This window comes from Ooceraea biroi, chromosome 11 (genome assembly GCF_003672135.1).
Source record: "Ooceraea biroi isolate clonal line C1 chromosome 11, Obir_v5.4, whole genome shotgun sequence".
Classification (NCBI taxonomy): domain Eukaryota; kingdom Metazoa; phylum Arthropoda; class Insecta; order Hymenoptera; family Formicidae; genus Ooceraea; species Ooceraea biroi.
Genome location: NC_039516.1, coordinates 1,767,455 through 1,793,437, shown reverse-complemented (window position 1 = coordinate 1,793,437; position 25,983 = coordinate 1,767,455). Strand labels below are relative to the sequence as shown.

General features: G+C 43.0%; 1 protein-coding gene across 1 annotated transcript in view; it reads right to left on the bottom strand.

Moving 5' to 3' along the window:
* Positions 1–299: 299 nt before the first annotated feature.
* LOC105274484 (RNA-binding protein MEX3B) overlaps positions 300–25,983 on the bottom strand; it is a 56,459-nt gene continuing 30,775 nt past the window's right edge. The window contains exon 2 of the mRNA XM_011330654.3: positions 300–25,983. Coding sequence (XP_011328956.1) covers positions 24,995–25,983 — 989 coding nt within the window. The 3' untranslated portion in view covers positions 300–24,994.

Below are 25,983 nucleotides of genomic sequence, written 5' to 3'. Positions count from 1 at the left end.
CATCGTCGCGTGTCAGAGAGGACAAGCGCGTTCGCGTTAATGAGGTTCAAAGAGAATCGTTCGAGTATGAGTGGATTATATGCAATCGTCCAAAGGACGAGAGGAGAAGGGAGAGCGAAGGTGGAATCGGAGGAACAGTGTCCTCATCTCTCTGCTCAGCTCTCTCCTCCTCTCTCTCTCTTCCTCTCTCTTTCTCTCACTCTCTCGTGTCTCATGTTACGATATCAAAATTCGATAAAAATACTTATCCAGTCGTCGGCGACATTTTCCTCTTTTTTTTCTCATTTTTAAAATTTTAATTTAATTTAATATCGTTGCCCTTAACGACGATTCGATAATCGACGATAACGTCGATTCAGTTCGTGAGAAAAATGATTATCAGTCTACTCCTCTCGGTAATCTGGCGCGCAAAGTCGAAGGAGTTCTATTATTCCTTATTATAGATTTTAAGGATCTATCGGCAAAACGGTATCCTCCGTTCCTTCCCACGCTTTTCCGCCGCGCGCGTATTGTTCTCCTTACTTTTACGTGCCTTTACGTGCGGAGATTAATACGTTCGCTTATTAGGATACTAAATAGCTATCGCTTACATCAAATATATATACGTGTCTACTCCGTAAATCCATTTTTCTCAGACATACGATCAGCATTCTGAGCATGTGCGTCTTCCATCTTTTCTCTTTTTTTTTCTCTCTTCCTTTTTGAGCATGATAGATCATCGCGCGCCACGTGATTTAAGACATACTTTTCAGCTGCCTGTATCAGTCGTCAATATTAAAAAGAGTTTGGCACCGATTTTGTTCTTGCGACGTTCTTTCCTTCTTCTCTTTTCTTCTCTTCTCTTCTTTCTCGCGGCTCTTTACATTTCTCCCCTTATCCTTCTTTATGCCGCACTGATTGCTTCGTCGCCGATTCTTATTGCGCGCGTATTCCGCTCATTGCTTTCGATTCCTCGTTCTTCCGGTCGTTTCTGCTTCGTAAAACCGGAAAAGACCGGAAGGGAGTAAGTGTAAAGACGTAAAAGGAAGCGAGAATTCGCGATTGAGCATCCTCGGCTGATCTTAAGGGGTGGCTTAGGTGGCTCGACGGTGCTCAAGCTCGAATCAGTCGATGCAGGAGCTGAGCAATGGTACCGTCGAATTATGTAAAGTTCATTCGATCTGCGTCAATTGAATTCCTCCTCATCAGAACGATCCGGAAATCACGGCGATCCGTACGCGTGTCCCAGCGAGTCCGTTCCGCTATATTCCGATGGGGTAAATACTCGAAATTTATCGAAATGGACGAGTTTCCGCTCGGAATCTCCGGCGCGCATACCGAGAGTACATCCCAATCGATATACCAGGGGCTCGATTAATATTAATGCTCTTAAGTGATTAGTGTCCCGATTAAAGTGGCGATGAACGACGAATTAAATACGGGGCGAAACAACGCGGACGTGAAGAGTGGGAGGTGAATAGGATGGAGGAACTAAAAGGGACATTCGTCGAGTAAGATATAGGAGTGAGGGGACCAGCGGAGATCTCGATCTTCGGGGTCCATTCAGGAACTGGCAATTCAAAAAAATATATATATGTATATGTATATGCATATATAGATTGTGTTGCATGTGCGTCTAGTCGCGTTTTACATCTAACGAGCTAAAACGAACAGAGGGGAGGGAGCAATAGAGGGTGAGGGGTGAGAATCAGTGCGGGACCTTTCTCGCGAGAGAATGGCTCTTTTTCGTACGTCTCTCCCATTGATTTTCGCGCGTTCTCCTGCCCTCTCGTCGTTTCGGGCGTCGCGGCCCGCCGTTATTTCCGTCGTCGTCGTCGCGACGCCAAAACCGACCTGCCGCGTTTTGCATATTTCCGGTAGACGCATCGATATTCCATCTCCGGATATCTTCATAGCGCGCAGAACTCGCCCTCGTCGCCTCGCGGGCTTCCTACGAAATATCATCGAAAACTAGATATAATTTGCTTCTTCCTCCCTCTCGCGTTTGCTCTAAACGTTAATAACTTTTTAAAGTGTCTTTTATATCCTTGCCCTTCCTCTTTTTGTCCATTCTCGCATTACGTAGATAGATAGTCTTTTGCGTTTAACGTTCTATTAATTTTTAGAGAAATATATATATGTATATATAATAATATCTATAATTCTCCCCCCGTCGTGGGTATGTGTCTTGTCGTGATTTTCGCGATATTCTTTCTCCTATCCTTCTTTCGGCGTGTTGCAGTTCCTCGTTCTCTTCCCGATCTCCCATCTCTCGCGCTAAAAGCGTCGGCTCAATCACGAGGATCCAATGGGATGAAAGACCGGGAGTGAATAATAAAAGAGAAACGACAGGAGAGATAGCTTGCGATAAGTAATAGAAATGTTGAGTGCTCTGCGTATAATGATAATGATAGAGAAACGTGAAAATCGATAAATTAATGCGAAATAAGATTAACACAGATGCTAATAAAAAATAATTAAGTACATTATTTACTCGATATTAATTTCGATATTAATGTGATGCACGAACATGAAAGAAACTAATAAGAGTGAGTTGATGGTGATCGATTGAGAGAAATAGATTGCGCCGGGAAATAGAATCGCCAATTGATCGCATCAAAGAAAAAGAAAATAACTTTACACTGTATTGTAGAAGATAATATATATATTTTCTTTCAATATATTATATCCTACATATAGATAAAGCAATATATAAATATATTATCGATATATGACACAATCGTTCAAATTATAACACATATACGTTATTACAGGCAGGATATGCAACTTTATGCAATTTTTTTATGAAGTACCTATTAAGGACTCATTCTTAAATTTCTTGCGAATCTCTCGATCACTAAGAAATTTTACAACATATCCGTTGCCGTGCTCGCCCTATACGTCGTATATATATATCTCATATATAATATATATACGTTTATACTAATTTACAATTTCCGATTTAAATTATAAAAATATTGCGGCGATATATTATAATCCTGTTCCAGTCTATATATCGCATCATACATGCATTAAAAAGGAGGAAGCTTGAAATGATGTTAAGTAAGAAGAGGGTTTCGCCGAGCAACGGGCAATCTACTTCTCTCTCTCCCTCTCTCTCACTCTATCTTAGATATACGATTTTTTCGTATCATGAGCACCGCACCTGGCGGTAGCTTCTCTGTCGCCGGAAACATCCGGAAAGGAGACTTAGATGTTTAAAAGAAAGACGGGGAAAAACCGAGTTTACGTAATTGCAGCAAGAGCGATTTAATGTCTGATTTATGATCTCCATTGAGCCTTCTTTGTTGAAAACTGTGAATTGGTGACATTAAAATATCGATGAGATTCGAAATAAAAACCTGATGATTAAAAAATTGATGTTGTTGCGCGTATTCAATGATAGTCGAAGAAAGAGAATGAAAAAAATTTATAAAGATGATTTTTTCATTTCTCGCATTGACCACTCTTGCTTCCAAAGGGTTCAGAAAGGGAGGAGCGGCGAATGCGGAAAATAGGAGGATCAATGGAGGAGATTAAATTTCTCAGTTGCGGCGGGAGTGCTTCGCGCAGGATGCGGAGATCGGGATAGCGAGAAAGAAGAAGAGATACGAGAAATTCCGCGCGCAATCGCCGTCGATCACCATCGATCGAGCGCACGACGATCACGTGAATCACTCACTCTCATAAAAGGGATCAATGTCGTTTTCTCCTCTTGTTCTTCCCATTCACACGTCTTGTGTACCTCTTAAATAGTCTCATTTACTTTATTGCTTTGTAATTCCGTATTGAAGACGCAACCGGCTTTATCTAGGAGCCGAGAGAAAACACAGTAGAGATTATGCGCGACGGGGTTTTCCTTAGGACGGGTAATCGGGGTAATCGGGGAGGGTAGATAGTAGATACGGACATCTGGGTCGTCGAGGGATATTCACACGGAGGAGGTCTCATCAGATAACTAGTAGACAATGACATCACATAACATACGTAAAAATTATAAATTATTAGTGTGTATTAAATACTATTAATATATCTGTGTATATATCTATATATATATTTTTTTTTCTGTCGTGTATGCTCTATCTATAATATATCCTTATGTTTCTGTATGCGCTAGAGTAAAAACGTGTGACTGTAGCTCTGTGTACGTGTATGCGTGTGCATGTGCGTGTGTGACGCGTGGCTATGCACGCACGCATTGTGTCTATTTCTCTCTTTCTCTCGTTCTTTTTAGGCCTTAATCACTCATTGTGCACAGTATGCGGAAACGCAAGTGGAGGTGTTCGCATGATAAATCCTCGAGCCACGTCCACTGGCGTGAGTCCGGACCCGCCCGGGAACCCCGTAATGACGAGACGAGCAACGGGCGAAACGCTTTCGCGATCGACCGATCGATCGATCGGTCTTTATGGTTCCGAAAAACCTCGCAGAAATTTTTGCGAAGCCACGCTCTCTCTTGCCGCGTGACGTCTCGCGAAAATTCCTACGCCTGGTCCGACCACGTATTAGTGTATGTATCCGTGTACGCGTTATTTGTACACGTACACGTCCACGATCGATGTAACGGAGCTCTCGGGCGTTCGTTAAACGTCGATACTTTAATCGGATCCGTTTGAATCCACGCGCCGGCTTCCATCTATTTCCGGTGCCGGCGATTTTCCGTCTTTCTACTCGCACGCGCGCGCGTGTTTGCTAGCTCGCTGCCGCACGAGGATCACGCTGGGAATCTGTCTTGAACCCCTTTCAACCCTCAATCCTTTCTTGCTCTTTTCCTGCCCCATTTTTTTCTTTCCACGTTTCGTTTCTCCAACAAATCGCTGAACGAATCACCGTTAACACTGAATTATTATTATTTATCCTTATATCGTCTGACGTTGTATCCTATAGTGTCTTTACAAAAATATATATATCATTATTTGCAGCACTTTGGCTATTGGAAACCTATCGTTAAATAATACTTCTTCGACATTGGTCCGGACGCGTCAAATGATTCGAACAATGCCAACGAATTGTCCCGCTAGTGTGAACAGAACTTCCCATTTCTCTTTTTATTTTTTTCTTCAGTTTCATCATCGTTTCCTTCTTCTTCTTAACGGCACGCAAGACTGCACTTAGGTAATTCTGCTTATTTTTCTTTCCTTTTTTTTCTTTATAAGAGGCGCATCCTCACTGCCGATGGCGCGTCTTTGCAGATCGACGTTACACGTTGAAATTATGCGCAACCTGGGAGGATCTTGGGATTTTTCTGCGGAGTTTCGCGGATCCCGGCGACCGCGAGATGAAGGGGCCGGATACGCGCAACGTTATTTCGTTCGACACAACGCGGCGCGGCGCGACGGGGGTTGATAAAACCACCGTCGGATATTCACGGAAGTGTTGTTGCTTGTTGCGTTGCAGTGTGTGGGGAATGATAGTGTACCTACTTTCTGTGATGTATCTCTCTCCTGCGGTTCTCCTCTCTTTCTCACATTATGGATAATCAGTCAGAAAGTTATGCGGTATCGTAAAGTATGTTATTATATATATATATTTATATATATATTTAAATAAATATATATACAGGATAACATTAAATATGTATACGCAGGGTAGCCTGGTTGTCACGCGCGCCCTTTCATCTGTGAAGCAATAAAATTCGTTCTTTGAGCAATAAAATAAGTACATTCACATCTGAAAAAATCGAGGATCAAAAAAATTTTCATATTAAAAAATTGGGAGTTTTTAAATCAGGTTTTTCTCAGAAATACAAAAACTTATGAAATTTTAATTATCATTTTAACTTGTAGCAGACTTCAGCAAAATTATTCAGTTCTGAATAAATAGAGGGAAATGAGAATTCATGGAAAAGTAATATTCATTACGGCGAGAAATAACAAAATATTCTAGATCTCTCTGCGAACATAATCCGCAGAAAAAGAAAGAAGATACGAGAAATCTGGCATACCCTGCATATAATATGTATATTATATATATAATATATGTATGTGTGTATGAATAAATATCACTTATTTGCATCTGCAAGTCCATTGCGTTTAGCCATTATTTTCTTAGGTAGTCAAATGCAAAATGAGTGAATGAGCGAACGAGTGATCGGAAAATGATCGAGATCTACAAAATCGGAATGATCGAGTGTGCCGATTATCGTGTCTCGCGGCACAGGCATCCTGATTGTTGCTTCTCGCCGCATCTCATCGTATATCCATGCTCTTCGTTTTCTCATCACTCTTTCCCTTTGCCCGTGTTACACACACATATCACGCACGCACGCACGCACACATACAGACATTACGATAATAGACAGTAACACACAACACGGCCAACACAGTGAAATATCCGGCGGCTACATCGACTATGAAATATCATAGATTTGTAGTTTACAAGCACGGTCTCTTTTCCTTTCCTGTGTGTGATCCTCGCTCTCTTTCTCTTTCTCTCTCTGCGATCCTCACCGATCAAAATCTCTCCTTCTCTCTCACACGTGCAGTCATACTTAAGTAACTAGGCTATAGCAGCATTGGGCAGTATGTGATTTCTCTCCTTTCGTCATATATAATATCTTCAATTATCGTTTAATGGTGCGCTCGCAGGACGCCATCGATCGTCGTGGTGTCGTAGCATTCCCTTTTTTCTTTCTCGCTCTCTCTGTCCCTCTCTTTATTTCTCTCTATCTCTCTCGTATCATTGAGGTTCCAACAAGAAAATTGCACGGGAGAATCTCTTATTTTGCATTTCTTTGTACTTGGATATATCTCTCCCAATAATACATCACTCCCGGTTTTGTGCGACAGCTGATACGATCAGAGACGCTCTCGCTGATCGATCCAAAGCGGTTCGATCGCATCGATCAGACTTCGTCGGATTTCCGTCGAACTGATCGCCGCTTCATCCCCGCGCGAGACTCACACAATTCCGTCCCGTGTGTGTTATTCCACCTCCCTGTATTGCTACGATACCCCGCCAAGTCGACCAAACTCGGAAGACGCCCCGCGATAGTCGTTACGCTAATTAAAAATCTATGGTGTCCCGTCTTACTTGTTGTCGTTAAAGACTATAACATACTACATTGATATAAATATATATATATACATATATATATGTATGTGTATATATATATATATGTTTATGATATCTGTATTTTTATACGCCAAAACTAAGATTTATTAAACTAGTACAGTTTATTATACGTTCGGGGATGTTGCACGAGCGAGTCGATGTTCGTATAATTCGTACTTGGAGTCTTTGAGGATCTTTTAAGGATTTAAGGATGAGTATGTGTATATGTGTGAATGGATGGTGGGTGTTCATGTATAGAATATCAGGGAAGGGGAGAGGGCGGGAGAGTGCAATTAAATTGCGGTAGACTTGTGGAGCGCTTCATTTTCTTTATAGGAGGCATGAGGAGGGGCTGAGGCGCGGAGACATTACGTTGGATATATAATATCAATCTGTAATAGCATCGTACAACCTGCGAATACGATGCGCCATCTCTCTCTCTCTCGTCGACAATAATTATATATAATCATCCATTATTACAATAAATATATATATATATTTTTTTTTATGTATCTCATACACAGAGCCATAGGTATATAGTATTTATCGTCATATATATTTAGATTTAAATATCATTTTAAACTTTTATAACGTTTCATAGATCGAAAAATAAATATAAAAATAAACCGGGCATTTAGGTATTAATATTTTGTATCAATAAATTTTTTTCCCTTCCCATCAGCTTCTCTCTTCCGCATTTTTCTCTCATTCGTCGCACAATTCATATTACTCACTTTCCTCTTTTCTCCTTTCTTTTCTCTCCTTCAATAGAATCTTTTCTCGTCTCTTCAGCAATCACCGTTCTCGTATTCTCTCGATTTTCGGCGTGAGAGCGGGACGATATTCGTTCTCCCGACCATTCGAATTCGAATTGTTCGCTGCGCTCTGGTCGGCGTGCTACAAACTCTATCGTGGAAATGAGTTCTCAGACGATTTCCAACATCCTGCTTGTAATACGTAAATAGTTTGTGCGTTGTTGCGTCGCTGTAGCATAAATAGCACCGAGTGAAACAAGAGAGTTCCTCTCATCGTTTGTGCCGTTGTTCTCCGTTTTGAGCTGCCTCTCACGAGCCTATCGCGATTAATTGTACGTATCGGACACTTTGAATCTCGTGGACCGACGTCGGAATCGGCATCTTCCGTGATCGCAGAAGGTATCGAATCCGCATCTCTCGCGGCACGCCGCCCGAAAACCGTTCGTCGCGATTGAATGCTGATCGAAGCGCGTAATCATAATTTTATCATTCACGGCTCATCTTTATTTATCGCCCATCGCAACGCTCACCGCCGAGTATCGCATTCGTCTATTGAGCCCCAACATGAATCGTGCGTCCAAATATATATCAGCCATATATGCGCGCCAGTTTTATTAATTACGTTAGATAAGATTTCTCTTTGTTTGAGCATTTCGCAACGCGCACGAAAAAGTACAAAATTAATTATTCTTTATCATTATTCTCCGTGTTTCTCTCTCTCTCTCTCTCCCTCTCTCTCTCTCTCTCTCTCTCTCTCTCTCTCTCTCGTTCATTCTCACTCATTCTCACTCATTCTCTCCAAATTTCCCTTCATTTTTGGTTTAATAATCGCGTCTTCCAGTTTCCTTGTGCCTCCGCGTGTGATTGCCATGTGATGGCTGTTTCGTACTCTATATTTTTCTAACTTTCTTGCTTTCTCTCTCTCACTAAATATTTTTCTCAATAACATCGCCTGTACTTTTCCATATATTATTTTGAGTTATCATGATGCGACAGCAATTTGCAAAACCGCGATCGCACCCTTTAAGATTTTACGTGACATCTCTTTCTCTCAACGTCTATTTATGAATATATAATATATATGTATTATATATACGCGTGTGTACGAATATGTATATATGTATGTACGCGTGTACTTTTATACTCGACAGATATAATAATAATATACATATAGGTATAAGGGATAGTTTTCATTTTTCTCTTCTCGTCAAAACGTGTCTCGTATAGATAAAATGCTCTACCACCTAAGGATCGTTATCATAATAAAATAGAAAAAACCCCCATTCTCTTTACCAGAGGTCCATATAGCTCTATGCTATATATATATATATATATAATATGTATCATATATAATATATAAATATCTATGCAATACGCGCCTTAGAATTTACATATATCGTATATGTATATTTATAGATTATATATATATATATAATTTATATATTTTTATGTATTCTTAATCTTATTTAATTTTTTCTCGCACCTTTCAGATATTTCTGGCCGCATAGCCATATTTTTCCTTTTCGTCTTATCTTTTATTTTGTTTCCTTTTGGCTCCGAACCACACACTTTACGAGTGCTTTACGAGTCAAATGAATTGTGTGTTTGGGAACTAAGATATTTTTTTATCTAATAATACAATATGTATTATATCGGCCGCTTACAACTAAACGAGAAGAGCCTGTTCCTTCGAATTTGTCGTTTTTTCTCTCCTCCTTTCGTGCAAAATAAATCAGTAAAATGGTATATTTTCGTGTTATCCCTCTAATTTCGAATCAACTAATTCAACAGCATGCTTATTTTATATAGTGATCTCTTATTTAATATAGAATACTTTTATCATTTTTCATTTCGCAATAACACGAATTAGCGAAAACGCACATGAATTACAACGCAAAGTGTAATGAGCATGACATAACATTTGTGCACACCATTATTTAATAATCGCATTATTATGTCATTATTACGCCGGCGAGTATGCTACCGCTCGTCGTGCGTAACAATTGAGAATCACTGGCAGCAGATATCTATTATCGAACATATACACATGCGACACGCCTCACTTTTAAAATGCATTTAAAATACAATCTGGTATCTCCAACCGCGTGCACGATCTAGCAGCCTCGTTGCGGGGAAGGCGACTTAAAAATTCATGTAAATGTGAAATAAGAGGAGTATTGACAGCTCGTCTTGAAAACTTTTCGAGACCTGTCTGACCAATCGTGTCTACCTGTGCATTCTTTATCTCCCATAAATATAAAAAAAGATAACTAAAATATATAACAAAAGAGACCACCTAGCCATTTATATTCATATGCCATCGATTCGTGTCCGTGTAATATCGCAGCTCGAAACAAGTCCGCTGAAAGCGTACCGGCGAACGCGAAATTGAATTGTAGCGGGAGAATTAAAGTAACCGGAAGTGCGATAAACATTTTTCAAGTTGCACAATAGCCGCCTTTATGAAATGCGGACGAAATATTGGAGCGATTTCGAGAGTGTCGGGATCGGCAAAGATATCGTCGCGCGTATTAGTCGGTTCGAGCCGACTCGGGATAATCAATAATATAAGCGAACAGCGGCGGTGTGCCGAGCCAGCTGCAACGTCGTGCGACCGTTACGGCTGTCTGGCAATGAGATCACAAAATATTTTGATCAAGGTTGAGACCCCCTGGCGGCAAGTCGTAAGGGGATGGACGGGCAGGGCGTCGCCGCGTCTCCGCGACCCCTACGAGCTATCGACCGAGAGAGGAGAGAGAAAGAGTGTCGGAGACGACGCAATGCAGACGAAGAGGGTGGAAGTGACGGGGGATGCAGAGAGAGAGAGAGAGGAGGGACGAGAGGAGGCAAAAGAATGGTGTGAAAACACCATTAGAAATAAAGAGAAGTATAATTCGATAGGCTCGCGGAACACTTGGGAAATTCTATGGCACACGGAAGCGAAAATCTCACGAAAATCGCTCATTTCGCCGTGTGAGAAACACGATTGGAGAATATCTGGGATTTTTGTTGATACCCGAGACATCTCTGATACACACCAGTATAATTTAATCCCGGTGATTAAAAGCAAATTTACTTTGAAAAGTGCCCCGTACGTTGCGCTCGTATCGTCTCGAGAAACTTTTCGGAGAGGAAACCATATCGATCGACCAGAAGATCCCCCGCGGTGGAATAGTGAATATTTGAAACTGCTCTCGAATAACGGCGTCCGTCTCCGCGGGACCACGAGCTTTCTCCTCGGCAGCGACTCTAATTGTTCGGGGACGAAACTGTCGTAATTAGGGAAATGTCGAGCGAAGCGAGAGAGCAGCGTTTCGCAGAAAGGAGGGAGTTCGATTCGAAGCTGGTAAGGTAAATCCAGCGAGACACGATCTAGGTGAGGTCCCCTTCGATTCAAATGGTGGATCTCGAGTCGGCTCGAACAAAATGCGAACTAATAACCGATCCACCGAGTAGCGAGATTTCCTCCAGAATTATCATCCAGATTCCACAAACATTCGTAGATCAAGATCGACATCAGAATTTTTTGTACGATCATGATCTTCGTCATCGCGATCGACGATGGAGAAACGTGGCGCAGTTGGAACGAGCTACGGACCTGAAATCGGCCTCGAGGCGACCACCCTCTTCCCCTCTCGCTCTTTCTCTGTCTCACCCTCTCGGTCGCTTCACCCTCTCGCGCGCTCTCTTTCAACCCCTTGCGGCAGAACGTTCGCTGCGATTTTCCAACGGCGATGTATGCCGGTCTATACATATATCAAGAGCGCGAGTCGTGCGAGAGAGGCGAGTACCGTTCCTGCTATCGATCTACTGCGGAGCAACAGAGGCTGACGGAAAGAGAGCGCGCGCCAAGTCGCGGGGGTTGTAGGACGGCAAAAGGGAGAAAGAGGAAGCGCGCGTCGGCCGGCGATTACTCGCCGTATATATACATATATATGTATATATATACACACACACGCACACACACACACACGCGCGCGCGCGCGCACACACATATGTATAATATATAAATATATATATATTGGACAAAGTGCTGCCGCGCTGCCATCATCGCGCGAGCTGATGCAGCGGAGTATGACTCATGACAATTTAAATGCATGCAAGCCGCACCAGCCGCCGCCAACGGTCGGCGTGGCGGGAATGGGGGAGTTCGCCCGAAAGTTCTTCGATTCCTCGGGGGAGGTACCCCGGTGGTATCCGCCTCGCGCGGTCGTCGCGCGGACTCTCGGCGATCCTCTTAGGCAAAGGAATCAAAGAGGGAAAACATAGAAAGGCCACCCCCTCCGTAATTGCATGGACGAGAGATCGAAAGCAGGCTGGTTCCGAGGGGGAGAACGAAGACGAAGGTCTTCGAGCGATAATCTCGATACATTCGGAAAGAATCGCAAAGAGAGAGAACGTCGGGCCGTGAAACGGTAACCTCGGCTACCATTACCGGAACGGCATCGACCGCAACCCCAACGCTGCAATGCGACGTTGCCATCCCAACGGGCAACAGCCCTTGGTGCGGCCGAGACGCCCAAGGGATCGACGAGACAGATTTTCGTGGCACGCTCCTGCGTACCGTACTATCGGACCGGTTGCCGTTCGACACGCGACCGTCAGTAACGGGACCACGAAATGGGGTGCCACGAGTATTATTCCTACACCCCCGTCTGCCTCTCTCAGACCCCTGCACTCGCGACGCTCCGATAAAATTACACGCGCGCGCGCGCGCGCGAGTAATCGATCACGCGGTAGGGAACGCCTCGGAATCATCCGCGATGACACATTCGATTAAATGTAACGATATGGCGTGAGATAAATAAAGAGAAGAAGAATTTGATACAAGAGAGAGAGCACAAGAAGCGAAGATTGAGGCGTGAAGTGAAGATGAGAGGATGGAGCCAGACGTAGTGTAGGAGGCAGAAAAAAATGGATAACTCGAAGAAAACAGAGGTGTTGGATAACGCGAGAGAAAATAATGAGAACTTAGGTGTTAATGTATCAAAATCACGTAACATTTTATTAAATTTGTTTCCAGCAGTACGCAAGTGTACGCGTCGTTCCTATATAGAGACTCGTGTATATATACATATTTGTATATATATATACTTCTTTTTTTAATAAAATATTTTTGGTACGGGTTTGTATAAGAATCCTTAAACGTACATTAAACGGCAATATTTTCCATTTTACTCGTCGTTCGAATAGTCGCGAATCATCGTTCGCATTCGAATGTCGTAAGGAGTAGAATGTCTATTTGTCTATTTGTCTATATATGACGTTATAATGAACAACGTGTAATTTTTGTATCGTACAAAAATAAAGGTTTTGATGACAGAGCAATAGTCGATGGATGTAGTCGATGATTCGCGTAAAACACCACTGACTCTCGAAACCGCAAATATCGTTAAAAAAAAGAAGATAGAAAAGTGATGCTCACGTCGCACAACATCGAATTCGTATATACACATATATATGTATAAAGAAAGACGTAAAACATAATTCGAGAAAAAATATGCTGGGAGATAAAACGATTTTGTAAACAATTTGATATGGTACGATTTATAAACAAGTATCTTTTCGTGGACAATGATCGCATAATTGTTATGCACAGTACAGGCTGCCCTACGACTACTCTACGCTACTGTCAGTTGCGAGATATTACGACACAAGTATAATGATTGTCTCATAATCGGGAATCAAGAAGTTGCGAAACACATCATCAAATTGAGCAGATTCCAAGGAGAAGCAACGATAATCGTGGGACAATCTGTAGAATGGATTTATTTGTAGCGATAATATTAAGAATAATATATCATTAAAGGATAATAAACATAATAATATAATAATAATAAAATGAAATATATATTATATATATTGATATTATATATATATTTTTATATATATAATATATATTATTGAGTAATATAGGATAGTCGGTTGCGCGGCGTGTTTGATTGCTTCAGTGTTACGCTAAGCTCATTCAGATCCTCTTGAGAATCCAGTATTTCTGTCGTACGGAAATCAACAACTGATTAACCAAACACAAAGCTTCAAACAACCAGACAAGAACACAGGAAAGAAAACATAAGTACACATTATATAAAAATCATATTATATATTAAAATATTCATAATAATAATATAATAATATTAATAGTCATAATATATTAACGCGTGTCCACAAAATTATATAAAAAAATATAGAAAATAATTAGTTGTTGTTCTATAATTTCTGTCGCTTATTTTTTTTCTTCTCTCGTTCTCACATCGCTTTCATTCTGTCTCGCTTTCTCTCTCTCGTATTGTAATTTGAGTACTCTAAAAAATAATTCTCGCATATTTTGGCGCCTTCAACTCTCGCGCATTCGTGGCTTCTAAGGGTTCTAATTATCCGGAATAGTAGTAGTAATAGTAGTAGTAGTAGTCTCGTACTCATAATTACTATACACATATCCATCGTATGTGTATTTTCCGCTGCGATTGTACGGATTGTGTGTATATCTCGTTCCGTTCGCGATGGAACGAGATTGGGAGATAAAATGTCCTAGGCTTATACGACAATTAATTATTTAATTAATATCATCATCCTTCGCGTACAATGTACAACTGTGAATCGAGTCAAATCATTCGAAACACTGGAGGAAGGGACACCGGCCAAAAAATATAAAGCGCCACCCTTTTGTACGTTGTACGCGATTGCGGGGGGAAAGGGTTAAACATCGAGGAAGTGATACACGAGGAGAAACCGGTGCATCGCCCTTGGCGCCACAATATTGCGACGTCACAATGAATTATTGCTGGCTTTAGTTAATATTATTACAAGGATTGTTTATAGCTATCGTTAGAGCAAGAGTGGCGATGTCGCTTGATACTGTGACGGTGCAATGACATCCGGTCCTTTCTGTGCATCGAGGCTCGTTCTTCCTCTATCTCTCTCTCTCTCTCTCTTTCTCTTTATCTCTCTTTCTTTTGATCTTTCTCTCAACAACCGCACCAACGAAGGAAGGAAAAGCGATTCTTAGTTTCGCGATTTGCGACTAATGCCCAAACGATTTGCAAAAGTGCATTTCTCTCCCTTTTGCGAATATCAGGCCGCAATCAGATCGATCGGCGCTTGTCCGTCGATCAACGTCGCGGCGCTTTCCATCGATCGATGGGGAAGTTCGAGAAAGGAAGAAAGGAAAAAAAGCCGAAGCAAGAAAATTAATTTGTCAGGGTAAGCGGATGGAGACGGAGAAAGAGAGAGGGAACAACAAAAGCACAGATGGAAAACGAAATAGCAATACTAGTTACAACTACAATAATAGTTACATATAAATGATAAATACATTGTAATTAATAAAACATCGAACATAAAATATCTGCGTTACATATATTAGATTCTTTCATATAAACCATCATTCTCTCTCCCTCTTGCAGAATCCCACGCATTGTCGCATTGCGGGGACTATGAAAAAAACACTGAGTGTGTGTGAGCACAACATTCAATATATATGATATATAATATAATATAATAATTATAATCATAATAATGCAATAACTATAATAATGTGTTTATATATTTTTTTCTCATGCACGATATATAATGAATACTATAAAAATTTCCTCTATAAAATGTCATTTTTAAAATCATATTTCCCTAATATTAATTTCCCCAATTTTTTCCCCGTTCTCCTTTTCTACTTGTCTTTTAAGTGTTTTAGTCATCAAAAACCACTATAACTCTTGCTTAATTAATCATTTCTCAATCACATTACTAAAAATTAAAAAAAACAATCTCACTAAAATCAAATTGAAACGAACGAAGCGAGATATATCTGATTTGTTTCGCACGAATATACAGTGTAACGTAACTTTTTTCCCTGTCGTTCACTTTCGTTTTTCGGAGGAACAGATGCATCTTCGATATTCAATTTGATATCAAATCCTACACAACGCAAAAGAGTTATATCAATAATAATAATAATAATATTAATAATATTAATAATAATAATAGTTATATATGCATTTTCATATATTTTTTCTTTCTGAAATACTGATTTCTCTAGTCCCAGGTAGTATCTCTCGGATCGCGTGTCACACAGCCTATTATTTATTTTCCGTGCATCACAGATTCCCCTGAATCTCCAACTGCAACTTTCCAACACGGCCACGGGACCCGAGAGGCTAGACCGCACCTGGTATTATATATTTCCTGTTGCGGCAATTAAATTATTATATTTCTTTATTATCGACGTAAAACAACAAAAACGTAGAAAGACTGACGTAAAGTAAGGCGCGAAAGGGCGCGAAACGAACGAAGCGAGACGCGGGAAAAGGAATGAGGAGACGACGTTCGCACGCGGGCGTACGCGACGAAGGAAAGCAAGAAAATTATGGATTCGTTTAACACCGATTAGTGCGACGCGTTGCGAAATCACGCGAACAAGCGCGGGCGAACCGAGAAAGGGAAAGGTGAGAAAAAAAGAAGAAACTGAAGGAACGATTCCCTTTCTTTCTCTGAGATCGAGTCTATGGGCTGCGGGTTACACACGTGGCCGGCGAGACGTCGTGCTTTCGATCGACTCATCTTTGCTATCATCATTGCTGAGGCGATGATGATGACGCCGACGAGAACAGAAAGTGACCAACTCGCCATGTGATCGCCCGAGAAACACACGCGTTCCGTACATGCACGATTAATTAATAATGTTTCTAGGAGAAACAACAGACGCGCTACGTCCGACGCGTCTATACGAATCCATGGACAACTACCACCTTCCTTTGTCCCTCATGGTAATTAAGTAAATACTTAATGAATACGTAAGTAATTATTTAAAAAAAGAAGAGAGAAGTACGCGGTCAGACGCGCGTTCGAGCGTTGCTCCTCCAAGTCTTTTGCGATTTATTATGTACGCACTTTGGAGCACGCGCTGCGAGTGACTCGCTCGTAATGTCAAGAAAATACTTATCATTAAAATGCGATTGTGGAGGATTGATGTGTGCAAACCATGTTGCATTCGTCTCGAACGCGCGCGGTCTTTTTTTAATCAATGGTCGCGATGCGTATGTGTCGAAGATGTGCACATATGACTTTGCGTGTCATGTCTCTCTGTGTATGTGTGTTGTGTGTGTGTGTGTGTGTGTGGTGTGTGGTGTGTGTGTGTATGTGCGTTTATATAATTTTATAATATATGGACATAATATATTAGATATTCTCTCAATGTTCTCACTCATGTCTAATCACTATCCATCGTCGTCGGGCGAGAGCTCACACAAACCACGAAAATGATGAAACGAAAGGTGAGAGGGGGAGAAACGATCGAAAGTGGAACAGAACGGGCGCAAGGTTGAGAGAGAAACGTTAAATCCCTTTTCTTCGCGCCAAGCGCGCGGAAGCTCGAGCGAGAAACGGGCTGAGATGAGGGCGCGAAGAAAGCGAGGAAAATTAACGAGTAACACAATCTCGCTGAAAGACCGGCGGTCGTTTTGCGAAAAATCCCGCCGAGAGAAATTCGATATGCTACGTGACACATTATGCACAAAACAAAAACTACATCAGAGACATATACTATATATGTATCGACCAATAATAATCATGATATAATTCATCGTATCAATAATTAATAGCATTTATGCAATAAAATGTGTTTAACGCAATAAGACTTAATAATGATAATATTCATGTTGTCTCTCGTCTCAGATATATACTTATTCAATAAAATATAATCATATAGTAAGTAGAGATAAATCAAGCAACAACGATCATCTATTCTTTTTCTTTTTCTCTCACTCTCTCTCTCTCTCTCTCTCTGTCTATCTCTATATATATACACACACGCATCGATATATTCCTATAGTTAAATTATTATTTTCTTTTTCTCTTAAAATTCCTTTATTACTCTGCCACATCTACTAGATCCTATAATCTTTCTTACGTTTAGTTATTATTGTTTGCGATATGTATCGTCGTGTATAAGTGTGTGTATGTCTGTGCTTTTTCTCTCACACACTCTCTATCTCTCTTTCTTTACCCCCTTGTTTTATATCCTTAACAATATGCTTCGCACTATCCATTATTCAAGTTTCAACGTCGCGAGGGTAAATAGGGGGTTGCTGCTCGCGGCTCGAAGCTGAGAGGGGTCGACAGACGATTTCCCGCGAGGTGTTCGCCCAATTCGCGGATTCATTTCGTTATTCGCGATCGCGGATTCTTTTCTCCTTCGTTATCAATCGATTTTTCCCGTCGTTTCGCTGCAACTATCAAACATTGCTCGATTGATTCGCGTGTCATCGATTTTCCCTTGTCAATTTTGTAAATAAATCGTTCTGCTCGTATGTACTCGCCACTTTTATGTCACGAAACGTTTTCCGCGTCTCTCCTCCCGCGTGAATCGCGCGATGATGTTTCATCACACGCATCCCAGGACGTTCTTACATGTGTCTTTTACATGTTCGTCGTGTGTTTTGTGTGTATGTTGCATCGTGTGTATGTCGTGGGTGTGCATTAGTCGCCTCTCATCACGTTGCGTACCGTGTTTGCGTGTAATCGTGTATGCTTGCAGCGTACTCGTATGTACGCAGGTATCATCTTACTACATCATCGCTTGCGCGTTTATTACTTCTTTTTTTATTATTTCTCGATTAAGAAAATGGCAGTTATCGGTCACAGCCAATGGCTATACAATAATCATTAAAGTTTACGCTTTAAATATTTTACAATTATTAAACCTTACGTCACGACGACCCTCCTCCCCTTATCAGTTAAAGTTACTTGTTATAGAACGCCTCTAAAAACTAGACGCGCCAAGTCCCATTTATTTATTTAATTATTTATTTATTTATTATATACCACTGTGTCCGCGAGTGCGTGTTTCGACAGCCCCATCCGCGCGAATGTACCGCGACGCGCGAAAACGAATACACGAGCGTAGACGAGATGTAAGCTAGAAGAGAAGGTGAGACGCTCGTCCAAGAAGCGAGGGTGAATCCGAGCGGTGTCGTCCAAGAACCCCCTCTTGCTATCGACGTTTGATAGCCGCGTAATCACGGCAATTTCCCCGAGACGCGCTCCGTTACCATCGACGACATTAAACTACCGCCGTTTATTATCACGAGTGATCAACTTTTGATTTACGCGTATGGCACTATATAATTGTAAATTACGCGAACGTCCGCTGTTTCGCGCGGTGTCAATGGTGGCAAACGGTGGTGGAGAGATTACCATTAAGATCCCCGCAACGAAAGAACGGAATCGCGAACGCGCGATCTTCCCGAGACGATTAAGATTCGAAAAACGTTCGATCGCGACGACATTAGTGTAGTTGGCGTCGACACGCGAAATTTGTGAGCACGCGTATATATATATATATACACACACACGATGATGATACGAAAATGACGAATCGATGAGAAAACGATGACGCCGACGAGCCCGCGATGTCGGAACCTCGGCCAAAGTGAAGGCTGCCTGTGTGTCGTATTCGTGTGCATGTAATGTGTTTCTGTGTGCACGTGTTCTCGGTCGCGTATCAATTTTAGCAGGATTGTCCCAAAGTCTAGCGGAGGTTCTCGACGAATTTCTGTTGCCGTGAGAGATGTCTGTCATCCCTCGCTCGCGCGATTTGCCTAACGCGATTTACGAGCTGAACCTTCCCTCTCGCCGCTACTGGAGAATTGCCGAGAAAAACCACTGGTTCGTACGCGACAGGGTCGAAACGCGAAACGCGTAAGGAAGACTGAATAACGACGTGTCCCTCGACGAATCTCAAAGTCCCGGCGCGCGATCACGAAGATCGAGAGACGATCATGAAGATCGCGTTCACGAGGAAATACGAGAACTTTGATGCCGATTGCGAGTTGTCAGAAAGCTGCGTCCCACCGTACCCCTCCGTCCAATTTTCTTCCGAATTCGTTTCTAAAAGCACCACTGATAAAGGAGGAATGATCGTGGAGCGAGGCTGATGTACGCGCATTTACCTCGTCACCGGTAAAATCGGACGAAACGTCTACGGACACTTCATATCGCGATATCTCGGCTCTCGGTCATCATCCAACAATCGCGAAAGGAAAGGAGGAAAACCAAAGCTAAAAAGTAAAACGTCGAAACTTGATTCGTCTTCCGTGTCCCCTCTTTCGCTTCCTCGCCCGCACCCGCGCCGTTCTTCCGCTCGAGTCTGGCGTCGCGATTATTTCGAGTCCTGACAACCACCCTTCATCCTACAACACACCCCTCTCTCTTCCTCTTCTTTCTTTCTTTCTTTCTTCTTAATTTACTACGATTCCAAGTTCGCGTTTTCCTTTGGGCTCTACGCTTCTTCCGTTCTTCCGTTTCCGAAAGTTCTCACGCTTCTTGCTATCCATGTGTGATTTTCTCTTCTCTTCCGCCATGGATAGTATACATGCCATGGAACAGTGTATATGTACTCGCGGATGTGACATCCGCGAATCTCCCTGTCGATCATTAATTTACATATATTACTATAATTATTAATTTAGATATATTATTGTTAATATCTTTCTCTCTCGGCCCGGCAATCCGATCGAAATATACAAACGCACGTTTATATATATAATGTGTGTGCGTGTGTAGCGTGTACGTGTGTGTGGAATCGAGATATCCTCCCCGTTCTCCAGAGCTTTCTTTCGGTTCTCTCTTTTCGTAGCGTCGCCATCCGTCTCTCCCTTCTTTGCCCCTTTTATCGCCCTCTCTTCCTTTCACCAGGTCCCGAATCTCGCGGGCGAGTCCCGCGCGACCCGGAACGGATTATCAGACTTATCATAGCAAAGTTAATGAGAGAGATTACCTGACACGATCTACATTATATTACGTTGCACGTGCACGCCAGAGCCGCCAGCATTTCTCGCGCGCGACGAGGCGGCTTGGCGACGCCTTTCGGAACGTAGATGCTAAAGAGAGAAAGAATACCTATAAATATATATTTTATATATTGTATGTATATATATATGTATATAATATATAATATATGTATGTGTACGTCACATCACCGTATCTCTGCATCATTTTTTTTCTTCCTTTATACTTAACATAGAAAAAATATAGAATTTACTTTATACCTCGAACTTAAATACGATAAACACTTTTCTCTCTCTTTTTCTCAGGTCGATCATTGTAATATATAAATATACACTTTTGTGTTACGCATGTTACTGGTGCGCGCGTGTCTTCCGTGTGTTTTACGTGTAAGTGTGGGTGTGCATATCCCTCCGTGTCGCGTCGGGTGTTTGCTTGCGTGTTGAGGCGTTTCGTTATACAAGTAACAAATAATATACAAATATCGTTCGCGCATGTCTTTCGCGCACCCTCCGAAGCTCGTGCGTACGCGAATGTATTTTTAGCGTGCGTTTAATCGTGCGGCGAGTGCGTGAGCGAGAGTGGCGAGTCTTTATTCGTGTAGTGTGTTTATCTCTCTCTCTCTCTCTGTGTGTGTGTGTGTGTGTGTGTGTGTGTGTGTGTGTGCGCGCGCGCGCGTGCGTGTGTGTAGAAGCAGAGCCCGGAACGGAGATACGCGGTATACACGGGAAATATGGGAGGAACTGGTGTGGAGAGACACGAAACGAAGCACACGGCGAACGGAGACATCTTCGCGCGACAAAAATTAAAAAGTAAATAAAATATAAACAAAAAAAGGATCAAGTCTCTTGTTCGGAAAGATCGAAAAAATATTCTCTCTCTTCTTTCAACGCCCACTACGATGGGCGATTTAGATATATATATATATATATAATATATATTTATATATATAATATATGTAATATGTGTATTATATACCTCGACTTATTCGGAGCTGCGACTTGAGCATATCTTCGTTTAAAAAATGGCAACGATTGACAAGAACTTTCGACGATAAAAAAATAGAAATGCGGACAACCACGAAGGGAGGAGTGGGCAGATGAGCCCCGAGTAGGATGGTCAGAAGGAAAGGGGAGAAATCGAGGGGATGACGGAGGCCGGGGCGAAAAGGAAAATGGAACACGGAATAAACTCGATATCGAAGCGAGGGAAAACGGAAATACGCAGAAAAATATTATCTCTCCCGCTGTGTTAACGGTTAAAATATCGCGTTTGCCGCCGTTCGAGAGAAAATTCGGAGCATCGTCTATCCTGTCGCGCGCGTCAGGGCCTCGTCGTGGGAGGCCCCCGTTTGATTAACTTCTTGCCCTTTTTCGTATCTTTTCTCTGCGAAAGGAGCTTGCATGCAGAAACGGATCACGTACCGGGCTTCCTCCACGAATATCGTTTGCACTCTCGCGCCTTAGTAGAGTCCTATGGGGCGCGAGAGCACATCCACGATGTTCGTCCACGAAAACTGACAAGAGAGACTAGTCGATGCACTTTCTGTCCATTTTTTCGTAAAAGATCCCTATGCCTCTCTATGTCCGGATCTCGGAGAGGAAGCGGTACAGTGACGTCGTCTATATGTATCGAATAAAATGGATGTATGTGACGGATGGTACGCACATCCGCGACATGTATCCACGCTGTATACATACATACATGTACATTAATGCGAGCTGATATAGTAGCGATAATGCGCGGCTACGCCTCTCCAACGAATAGAAAAAAAAAAAGAGAGACGCTACGTACGCATCGTCGATCTCTACGTGAGACGAGTATCGTTTCCGTCAAGTTTCTAAGCGGTCCGCTCCATTATTACTAGTCGAAAAATACACTCGCGAGTGCCGCCGGCGCATCGACCGACCTCGTTTTTGCGCTCGTTCTTCCTGCCTGAGAGCGGACGCGCGGCCCCTCGACTTACGCGTTGTGCTCTGGTCTTTTCCTTGTCTTTTCTTTTTGTGTACCTATGTGTGTATTTCCACTTTTTTTTCATCTGCATTTTCCATTTTCTCCACGCGCCGTAACAGATTCTTAGATAGAACTCCCTGTATCTCTCTCTCTCATATATATGTATATGTATATGTATATGTATATGTGTATATATATATATATATATGTATATATGGTTACGGCCCCAAGACCACCCGTCGTCCCATCGACGAAACGCGCGAAAAATACAAAATCTAAAATCTCGTCGATAAAATATCATTCGCCATCTACATGTCTCTTGCTCTCTCTCTTTCATTCTACTTTCTCTCGCTCTCGCATTCTCTTCTGTCAGACTTTCCGACGCGACATGTACGTATACATATGCATGTACATACATGTATACGTACATCCATATGAATGCATACATGTGTATATAATTATATATATATGTATGTATATATATATTATTATATATATATCTATCATTATCTCAATTGCTATTTTTTTCGCTTATATAAAGATATTATTTTAAGTATAATACTCTAGTTGTAGCGAGGGAAGCCGGGTGGAACGAACGCGCCGTTCGCTGTATATCGCTACGTGATTTCGTGGCGAATCGAGGGGCCCGTGACCCTCTCTACTCCTTTTCCCTCTCTTTTCAACCTGTAGGATGTCTATGCGAGATCATCTATCGGTGTATCCAGTGTCTGTCTCTACACCCAGTGTACGCGTGTATAAGTGTCTCGTGTAATACGTGTTGGTAATTCTCGTAATGTCGGTAATCTTCACTGTCACACTCGCAACCGTAGCAGCTCGCAGGTTCGTCGAGTTCGTAATTGTACACTCGGCAACGCAAAAATCCCATCCCAGATCGATTATACAGAGAACACTTAGCACTTTCTACGCGCGTTCGCGTTTGTAGCGTGCGAACGCTGAGATCAAGACTGCGCGTTTCGTCTTCTTTTTGGAGGACAAGCGAAACAAGGTGCGAGAGTCATGAGGTTGCCCAGTGCGCAATCGGGGTAAAATCATCGGGATAATAATCTTTTGTCTGAATCCTTTTGGCACAAAATTAAACATCGCGGATTAGACAAACAAAACGTTATTTCCCGTATCTTCCTCAGTTACATACATACATGTCATCGCCGATTGCAAGGATTCAGGATCGAGGAAGATACGATGTTAAAGTAAGCATGCTTTGACCGCAAGCAAGTAATGTAAATATGCGAAACTTAAAAGCGACCAACAAGTCGAGAGTCATAGTCTTTGGGCATGATTTGAACGTGATTCGTTACTCAGTCATCAAAATTAGTTAAAAAAATAAAAAAGAAAAAGAGAGGAAATCGAGAAAGCTGTAAGGTACAGCATGCTAAACAAGCAGCCTGCCTCTGTTCCCAGCAAACGTTCGACCAAGGAAATCTCAGGAACGAGCAAAGAGTTTTGAAAAAACTGCGAAACACCGGCGGCATTAAAGCGTAATCAAACGGTATGGCGAGGCCGGTCGGTCCGCGACTCGATCGTTGCATGTAGCAGCGGATCACCGTGGCCATCGCTACGTGAGAGAGAGAAAAAAAAGGGAGTAGCGTCTCGGTAATCATCAGTCTCGCTACTAACAGCAATATCAGTCGTAGAACATCACAGTGTCGATCTTTTGCGGGCAATAGAGAGGCTCTGTCTCGCTCGTCGGCCCGGAATGGTACCGATGTACCGTCTCGTGCCGTCTCTCTCGTACCTCGAAGCTTATCGGAATATACTCGACGAGCCGCGAGCTCAATCTACACGTAAGCGTCAGGAAGGGGTGAAGAGGACGGGGGAGACGTATGGAGTATAAAGGGAGCGAGGGCAACGATGACGATGACAGTGGGTGTGTGTTTCCATCTCTGACTCTGTGTGTCACTCTTTTTCTCTCTCTCTCTCTCTCTCTCATTCTCTCTATTTCTTTCTTTAAATATATATCTTGTAGAACTTAAAAGCTGGCTTCGTTGTATCCGGTCAGCGGGAACAAACAGACTCTCGACGCTCGACCCGCTTGCTGGGTCGATTCGCCGAGGCGAATTCCCGTCGCGTTTTAAAAGAGATTATTGGCAGCCGTGGAATTAAGACATTGTGCGCGTTCGGTCCCCTGATGACGTCGCACCGTGGAAAGACGATGATAACGATGACGACGACAACGACGATGTTGATGACGATGATGGCCGATAACGATGATCGCATCACAAGCACGAAGAGGATCCCGGCCAGTTCCAGGATAGAGGGCGAAACGCCCAGCGGGTCGCATCGCGTCGTCATAACTGCAGCCGCCAAACGTTTCTTCATCTTGGTCGCCGTCGTTACTCGCTGAATCAGTTAGCCATCCGTGCACAAGGAGCGGTAGAGGGTAAACTGCTGGTGTAGCGGTTGCATACGACACCGGGTACCGCTACACAGGAGACAGACGATCGGTGGTGGGCCCTTTAGGTGAAAATGCGGAGTACCTGCAGTACAGGTCTGGAACAGATCGGACAACTCGGGTCTGAGCTCTCGCAGACTCGATTACCGCAGTCCATGCAGAAGTGATTGTGTCCACAGGGCACAAGTGCAGCGGTGACCTCCTTATCACCGCATACGACGCAATCTCGCCGTACACCACCGAGAAGCGAATCTGTGGGTGACGCTGGACTCGCCGTGGCCGGTGGCGACGGTCTCGAGGGCAGCGGGACGCTGGGGAACGACCAGATCGACGCCGATGTGGGTTGCGATTCGAACGACGGCGACTCGCCGAGACCCTCATCCCTGTCTATCCCGGGACCCCAGATGGCCACGATATCGCCCAATCCGGCGCCGCCGGAAGTGCTAGAAGAACTGCTGCAACTGGCACTGCTTGAAAATGCACCGTTGGAACCACCGTTTGAACTGTTTGATCCCGGTTGATCCATACTATTCGAGATTCCCAGGATTGAACCAAGCCCACCGCGACACAGCGCACCCAATAAATCACCTTCATCAACGACACCAGGCGCTGTGCCGGTTCGCAGAGTGATATGAGCTTGTATTTCGCGTTTCGCCGCGTCTACGCTTTCTGGCAAGCCCGTCACCTCGAAGATCGGCTCCTTGTCACGGCTGGGTGTTACGATGTAGGTATGTGTCTGATGCTGAATTCGTTTGATGGTCGCACCCTTTGGCCCAACGACCAGGCCCACGACTCTGTATGGTACTCGTACCTGAATCGTTACATGACCGGGCGCGGTGGCTGGTGGCCCGGGTGGCGCGCCGAGGAGGTTGCCCAGCGAGTTCTTTCGAGATGCGCGGATCTGCGAAAAGTGCTCCGCCGCGGAGAGAATCTCTCGTTTCGCACGACCTACGTCCTCTTTACGTCCTGTCACAACGAATACTGGCTCCTCACCACGCACTGGGGTCTTGATGTAGGTATTTGTCTTTGCACGCAGCGCCTTGATTTTGCAAC